This window comes from Megalops cyprinoides, chromosome 6 (assembly GCF_013368585.1).
Source record: "Megalops cyprinoides isolate fMegCyp1 chromosome 6, fMegCyp1.pri, whole genome shotgun sequence".
NCBI lineage: Eukaryota > Metazoa > Chordata > Actinopteri > Elopiformes > Megalopidae > Megalops > Megalops cyprinoides.
The window spans coordinates 24,330,763-24,339,679 of NC_050588.1; the positions used below are offsets into that span (position 1 = coordinate 24,330,763).

The following is an 8,917-nucleotide window of genomic DNA, read 5'->3' on the forward strand; positions in this document are numbered from 1 at the left end:
AATAATCATTAAACCTGCATAATCACTGAGGTTGATGACAATTACAATAATCTAAATAATAACCATAAGAATAATTATGCACTTTAATGATATACTTTAACAACAACATCATTTAAATCTACGTAACTACTTGTTGCCGTTGCCGCTTTTCAGCCTGTGCTTTTTTTGGCCAAACAGGCTACCACACACTAAAGTTAACACAACGGCAAGCATGATACAACCAACAACACTAACTGGGCTACAGCATTTGTATGGGCACATTTGCAAACAGCAAACAAGTGTGTCAAGCAACATCTATTTCCTGCTTAGTGGGCTTTGTTTTTGTCTCTGACAGGGGAAACAGCCCTAGAGTGTCCCTCACTCACTGACTGGCAAACCCTTATAGCAGGAACAAAGATTTGCCTCTAGAGGAAGTTTCAACCATGAACTGTGTATGTTCAGTTTATTTTCTACTTTTTTTTATCCCCAATGGTTGCTCTCAAAACCAACAGGATTGTGCAAAACCTCCGCCATGCTCAAAGTGAAAAGCAAACAAGCAGAGAAAACAAACAAGCAGAGAAAACATTCAGAAAGTCCACATCACCAGCGACAGGCAGTGCTCCCTTTTGGCTCCTGCTGCTTGTTTTCAGTATCAACAGCTCTGCCATGCCCACAGTATTGGTATCAAGAACTGCAGTCATCCAAACTGCAGTAAAATGTATTGTAATTCAGAAGGGTCTTTCCACTTTCATCGCTCATGACTTGCATCTGTTTTCATCAGAATTTTCAAATATAAATACCTTGGAATATTGTTAATACTGACAGTTAGCCTACTGTCTAAACTAAAACCCCTGTTAAGTCTCAAACAAGTAAATGTCGCTTCTAAAAATAATTATTGAGTTTACAGCAGTGTGGCTGTTGGTAAGTATATAATGTGCATCATATATGATCGGATCTGTTACAGACCAAAGTTTTCACAATATACCAGCTGTGACAGGCAGGTGACAGACTCTGTGCCGGGTAAAAGCCATGGTAAAAGTTACAGAATCATTCTCTTCAGGATGGTCATGAAAGGTCGCCTGTATGTAGAAACATGTACTGAATGGGAGAAAAAAAATTCCAACTCAAAGTCTAAAATTATCCAGCACATTTCATATTTAAGTGCTGATGATTCTCCATTTCAAAAAAAAACAAACCAAACAAAACAGACCAGCTGGGAGTACAAATGATGTACTTCTTCCTACGCCTTCTCTTACACAAACTTCAGTTTTTAATTCAAATAATGTAAAAGCACACAAAACAATCCACACGTCTATGATGAGTTGTTTTAACCCTGGATACAATTCATTATCATTCTGCTTTTATCATCCGATCCATTTGCTTTCACATTTGATATATTATCTGGCCACTTTCTTTAATTGGAACTTCATTTCGAATGTAGTCGTTTTAACCTTATGCTGACTTCATTTTACAAACCATTCACTTTCCAATGGTGAAACTTGGTCCTTGCTATTGCAGTCATATACCACCATGCCATTTTCTCACTCTTTTACAATAACCGGCATTTATATCTGATTGATTTTATTTCATCAAGCCATATTCTTTATGTCATGGCTTCAAGAATCAACAGTGCAATCTGGCACATTTCACAATGCCTCACATGATAGACTGGAATGTATTTCTGTAATGTAACAAGCTTGCACAACTAATACAATTCTGTAGATTTGAGGATGATGTAATGATCTTCAGGAACTGCAGAAATTGGAGTACAATTCAAAATGAGAGTACAGAATGGATTTCAACAGCTTCCACATTGCATTCTGTTGCAAGCCTTTCTTCCCACCACGTTGGCATAGTTCAACAACATTCTAAAGGTAGAGAAGAAAGGGTTTTCTTATCAAGCAACCATTCTGAAGGATAAAGTTCAAACATTTACAATGACCTTTAAACTACTGGCTCAAAACGCTATCCAGCAAATGATTAGCCAACTATACAAAAAAGTCCACTTCAAGACCAAAGGTACATTTATAGACATTTATAATTAAGGCACTTGTCAAAAGGTTAAGCTAACTAGACTAAATTACCTAGCTAGCTCCATGGCAAATCATATCTAAGAAGCAAAGGATTAGCATTGTGTGCTTAATGCAAGACAGTCCAGGCACAGTAATATAACCTCATAAAATAAAGAATAAAAACCACAGATGTTATAACAGCCATAAAAAGGTTTTAGCCACCAAATATACCTCCACTGGCAAATAATATACCTAACGGTAGCTGGAATAGTAGATAACCTCACAAGCTACATGTTGTCACATGACAAAGACCTATTCAGGCTAACTGTACATCGCTAACACACCAGCATGCGACCAGACTCGCGAGCTGGCTGGCTATCTAACTAGGTAGTAATTCAGCTATTTAACTCTCTCAATGTCTTTTGGTCTGTTAGGTTTAACTAATAGCCAGCTAACTGAAATATGGTTAACTGGCTTAATGGTATGACCCCAAGTAACTAGCAGGTTACCTCAATGCCTGACTATAAAGTTCACCAACTAGCTGTTATTTATGCTAAAGAGGAGCTTGCTACTTATCGTTAGCAAACAAGGTTGCCACTGGCTACCCACCTGTAAAGCCCGTTCTTTACTTTTTCTAATGCAGCTACACAAACCACTTGCCAGCAAGTAAGTCAGAAATTAAGTAATTAGCTAGCTACCAATATGCATAACTTAGTGACAGTACTACCAAACGAAACTTGAGATAATCAACATCTAGCTAGGTAGCTAACTTTGTTACTACTTTCAGAGTTGATGCGTGGTCGAGGTAGCTATCTTGCAGATGACTATCAGTCATCTGCAATTCCAACTTTCCAATGACAGTTGTACAAACTCTAGCATCTTGCTGACAGACATCGTAATACTGTAATGTCAGTCATACTCATACTGAAAAAAAAAAAAATCAGTATCTGCATAAGTAACTGAAATCAGTAACGTTACCTTGCTTTTATTGAAAAACAAGTATTTTGCGCTGGATCCACGTAGACCTCTCACTATTGCTTGTGAAGCCATGGATGCCGCCATGATGAACCGGAAGCGAGTGAACTGAGTGAAACATGTGCGTGTAACTGCTGAAGAGGTATGAGTGTCACTCAATGTTCCTGTGGTGCCGACGGGAGGTGAAGTCCAACAAGGAAGCTTGGCTCGTGCTTAAAAACCACCGTATACTTCACCTCCCACCAGCACCTCCACAAACGTTGCATCAAGCGGGATATTGCTTTCGTTTTCCCAGCCAAGGACAACCTTGTTAGAGTTAGCACCATGAAGCAGGGACAACCGTAAAGTATTAAAGTACAACACTGTCCCCTGAAAGAGTTCAAAAATAATAAAAAAAAAAAGACGTTCAAGAATATGTAGACCTTGTGTGTGGTTATGATGAAATAACTTGTATTTCATCATATTTGATTATAAAAGTGTCGCGGTCACACTTTAAAACTTTATAGGAAATGCAGAGCATGTTGCTAAACACAGACGAAGAAAGTGGACCTTTTGTGTGCCTTCCATTGCCATGCCAGTCCTGCCAAAATTAAATATCAAATTCAATTTTAAGGTTCTGTCATCTGCACCTTGTCACAAAGCATCATGGCATGCAACTGTAGTGGTTAGGAAACGAGTGCTTACAACCAGACCCGTGAGATCAACATATAAGTAAACTGTGTGACATATAAATGCATTGACAGTGTTTGATATCCTTAGTAGTTATCAAATATTGTCGATGTAGTTTCTCACAATATTCTAAATATTGTGATGAAACATAAACAACATTCAATATATTTTTAAAATTATTATTTAGTTTCTATTTGACTAGGCTTGTAGTCAATTCATGCTTCTGGTAAATGCTTAACAGTGATTACATCAGCCCATTATGCGATACACTGTATGTTACCTAGCATCTGAAACAAATAACTCAGCTTCTGATATTGTCCTTTTTCTTCCTTAGCTTCTGTAATGTTTCTCCATTTCTTGGTTACTCTCATTGGCTTCCTATTTCTGCTCATACCCACTTGGAACCCCTTTTTTTGATTACCTCTATTTTAAGTTTGGGCTCCTGTCTCTTAAACTATAATTCCCCTCAAGCTTCCTTTCATCCTCTACATCATCTAGTGCTGCAGAATTACACAGTGTTTCCATTAGTATTTTCTGTAGGCAGAGGAATAGAGGACTGGTTGGCAGCAGTCTTCACAGAGGCATACATGTAGCCCGCCCTTCAGAAAGATTACAATTACCAATCAAACCTTAGCACTATATTTCTTCATAAAGGGTATAGGGATCATAAATGAAATACACTCCGTACATTCTGTGGTGGTTTGGAACTTGAAACAAGCATGATTATGAGACCCAGCATTAAGTTTAATGTTCAGGGTATTTTTCAGCACTGCTTTTGAGCTTGGAGGACAACTGTGTCTGTCATTTTGTGCAATTTCTGGAATTATTTCTTCTCTAGCTTCTCAATGGTGCAGTAAAGAACCCACCAACATTGTTCTCAGCAGACTTTCCAACGATACAGCTCTCTAGATTTGATTATATCCATGGAGTATGCATTATTCTACTGTTTGCTCTAGCTCTTCCTTTGCATGCACTGCAATGGTGCTGGCATTGCCAAATGGCATTAACAATAAAGGGATAATAATATAATAAAATAATGAGAGCTAGTTTTTCATAATTTTACTTTGTATAATTTATTTAATGTAATACCCAAAGCCTTTACCTAGTCCTTTGAAATTAAATACATTTCAATCAAAGGGATGATCAGTGTGCCTTTTGCCTAAAGCAAAAAAAGAAAGAAAATTGTCTTGCCTGTGAAAACTGTCATGCTCAGGTTGTCCAGATAATAGAGGTATTAAACTGAGATTCTCCTATGTATCCAGAGGGCCAACAACTCAATAAATAGCTAGGGAACAATACTGATAGCCTCTTGTTATGTTATAAATCAAATGTACTGTTTTATTTTTGTCTCAATCATTCAAATGAGAACAACCCTTGCTATTTCCAAAATGTTGTGATTTGAAGTTGTGAATGTAGTTTTACTTCCTGTGGGTGTGGGAATTGCATTAATAATTCCACTTTAAATTTGAGTTGGAGTGTTAGATTTTGTTGCTAACAGTAAAACCTGTATAGCAGACTACATAGACTGTTAGATTTTTTTTTCATTATAGTCACTACTATGCTAAAGTTCTAAAATTTCTCACAAAGTTTTAAAACAGTTATTTCTAAGCACTTCCTAAAGCAATGGTTGATGCATCACACAATATCTGAGGATTAAACACATAACAGCTGTGTTTATATGAAAATTATATTGCATGTTGCCTGTCAGTGTGAAGTGCAACATTATCATTTCCATACCCCTAACTGGATAAATTTGGATGCTGGACTGCTAAGGAACAGTATGATATAGTGGTTAATGCACAGTCACTTATATGGCAAATTATTGCTTATCATAGAAATTTGATTCTCTCCTAAAAATGCTAGTGATACTTATGTTGCCATCGAAAATTTCCCTCTACAGTTTAACATGGAATATTTAAAAAACAAACAACAGGCAGCATCCACATTCATTGATTACATTTGGCTGAGCTCTAAACCCCAGTAAGGGATATGTAAACTGTGCAGGTAGGCCATCAAGAAATACAGTAAACAATGAGTACAATGTGCAGTAATGCATGTTTGCGTTTTAGTTTGTATGGCCTGATTTTCTCAGTACCCTTGGGCTTAAGACCTGCTGCTTCCTCTCAGCTCTTGGAGAAATTATGTGATGTGAGGTCCCCTGAATAAGGAAATAATCGTTGCCATAATCCTCTGAAGCCCTCATTACTTCAAGATCTTTAAAGGGCAAAAAGGGCAAACTTGTCATAAAAAGCAGAGATTATGACAGAGCGAGAGACGTGTGCTTGTAAATGATCAGTATGAACTGAGCAGCATTGAAGACGGGTGGGCGGGGGGTGGAGTTAATGTACAACACAGAGATTTGTTTGCTGTTCTCTGTCATATTTTCAAATCTCCTCCATGAAAATGTATTTCCAGCTTTGATTTGTGCATATATTAAAACTGTATCATGGAAAACTGTGACCAATTTGCTTGCAATTTATTCCATACTGTTTTTCTAGCCTTTAGACAGAGCGGGGGAAGCATCATTACAAATTTGGTTATAACTACTGTTGTGTCCTAACATACACTTAGATCTTTATTTTAAATTTTATGTAATGTTAATTTAAATCAAGTTATGTACCCCCGCCCCCCCCCCCCCCCCCCCCCCCGTGAAGGTTTTGGTGTTCGGCTTTTATTTCAGTAATGAGCTGCTGGTCATTAGTCATCTTAATCACAGGCAGGAACAATGAGAGGGAAGGACATCAGAGCTGTGTCATTTCTACTCAGGAGGATTACATCATATAAACTAAGCAGTCAATCAAGTACTTCTCATACACATATTAAATGGAACTGTTTATACACCATCACTGTTGTAGTTTTTGCTATGGTTGCATTCAATACACCACAACTACCTTACAGAAAAAAAGATTGATGCCATCATTTAGGATTTTTGAACTTTTTTCAAGTGGGAAACAGTACTCAGTGTAGCATAACTGGTGTCTCATTCATTCTCATCCATGCTTTCTCATGTCATTTTAAGTTTTCCATTTTTAGTGGGTGGCCACATTTTAAGTGAGTTGCCACACATTTTTTTCTGATGGAAAATGCGTCTCGGATTTTACCCCCCACTATCTTGTTGGACTCGTCTCTCAAATCAATCAAGTTAATATTTCTAAGGTAGCACATTTTGTCATTGCATGAGATGTCTGTCACTTTTGTAGGGCAGGACTCAGTGTGTGGGAACAGGAAGAACCTGGGTGTGTGTCATAATAACTTCACATTCTGAGGTGAATGTTTGAATAATTTATGACAATGACGATGAACGCTGTCACTTTCTCTCACACCCCTGCTGTCAATGTATGGACATCCTTGTCCATGTGCAGCTTCGCTGTATCATCAGTAAAGTTCACTCCTTCTCCAGCCTTTCCCAAGTCACAGGAACTTACTGTATTTTTTCCACCCCACATGAGACTATGGCCACAGGTTCTGTCTCTGCTACTCTGACAGACAGCTCCACATTGTTCCCAGGAAGAAAAGACATATTCAGATACGAACAATAGTGCACCTCCATTTCATACCCTTTCTACTGTTACTGCTACCCACACTTTCAATCCACCTTGTATTGTATTGTACTCCATTGGAAGGTGAGGACAATTGTCCTGGAATCTGTGGCCCCTTGAAAAAGACCTCAGAATTTAAAGAAATGGATTTCGGTAAATGTAGCATATTCTCATAAACTGGCGGGGCAGTGTCCAGCAATAATGTGACGATACTTGAAAAAGTGTCATGAGCTGTTACTGAGTTCATCCCATATTTTCTGTACATCTTAGCAATAAACCTTCCTTTTTTTTAGTAATTTGTTCCAGTAACAAACCACATCCCATTTGGAGGCTATTTGTCTGCATCAAAGGTTAAAGTTTCCTTCACAAACATGCATCTACACGCAATCTGCTTTCTTCTTTCTTCCCATTTAGAATTTCAATGTTTGATGCTCCCTCATGATTTAATTGTCATAAACCATTTTACCAGTGGGGTCTGTGCTATATATGCAACAATCCAGTTGATGAACAATAGTTCATTGGTTGTTGTTACCTGTACTACTAAAGATGCATTCAAATGTGTAGTGTGCAAACTGGTATAGACAACAGTCCCAACTTTTATGAATGGTCTAGATTGTTCTCTAAGCAACACATCTCTGTTAAGCCTTTTCTCACTGTTAAGAACATGTTGTATTAAGGCAGGGTTTTTGCAAGAGTCAATACTTAAACTGCCTAAACATTCATTGTGGAAAACAGCCTCCATTCCCAAGGGGGAATTTGGGCAATTGTGGGGGGTTGTTCTGCTTCATACAAGCCTCTTCACTGATGAAGCTGAGGACGTGTCCCTAACACCCTATCACTGAGGAACTGACCATAGGTCACAATACATGGGCACCAGAATCAGGGGCACTCTGGTTAGGCCCAGAGTGAATGTCTAGTCCACTCCTTTTTGCAGATCATAATCTGTCCTCTGATCACTGTCTTTAATCAAGCATTGGCCCTGCTATTATGATGCCCAACTAGTCCTGAAAGAGATATGGACATTTACATAATGTATGACTCATTTACCTATCTGGCTGGCATTGTGCCTCAGAGATGTAGTCCCATATCTTTTAGGTACTGTGTCCCTATGGGATTTTTGAAAAGAATGGTCCTCAGCTTCTCCACAAAGATGCTCCCCCCACCACCACCAAATTCCTCTGAAGTCGACTCTCTCTCCATCCAGCCCACATTAAAGGCTTTTCTCTGCTGGCACAAAGGAAGTAAAATGCAAATATTCCCATTTTATTTGACTGCTTTGTCAATGTCCTTTGGCCTGTCATCCACCTTAAATAAGGCAACTGCAGCCATTTGAATATGTAGCTTGGCTGATGTCATTGATATTCATCATATAATACTTTTTTATACATGGTTGTAAGCCTCATTTCTTGCTGTCTCATCCCCGGAAAGTACTCAGTTCACATTTCATTTCATTTCAGGTTTACTTACAGATTTATCTAGTATTAACAGATCACAAGAAGACCCTGTTTTCTATATGGTGAGAAAAAAAGAATAAATCAAAGAGATGAGGAATTAATACACTTAACTGCTGAGTCAACAGCCAAGGAAAAGAGCAGCTTAGTCACATCCAGAGTAAACCTGCTGCTTGAAGAGAATATTAAAAGTGAAAAAGCCTCCATTAATACTGAATCCCACTGTAAGAATGTAGTTACAGCACAATGAGCATGTCATTATTCACTGCTCTAAAGTGAAGAAAATTTTCCC

General features: G+C 38.2%; 1 protein-coding gene across 1 annotated transcript in view; it reads right to left on the reverse strand.

Annotated features, from left to right (window-relative positions):
- The window catches only part of suclg2 (succinate-CoA ligase GDP-forming subunit beta), an 88,503-nt gene extending 85,379 nt beyond the window's left edge, over positions 1 to 3,124 (reverse strand). Inside the window, exon 1 of the mRNA XM_036531080.1 lies at positions 2,970 to 3,124. Within this exon, the coding sequence (XP_036386973.1) occupies positions 2,970 to 3,053 (84 nt within the window). The 5' untranslated portion in view covers positions 3,054 to 3,124. The remainder of the gene's footprint in view (positions 1 to 2,969) is intronic.
- Positions 3,125 to 8,917: the final 5,793 nt, after the last annotated feature.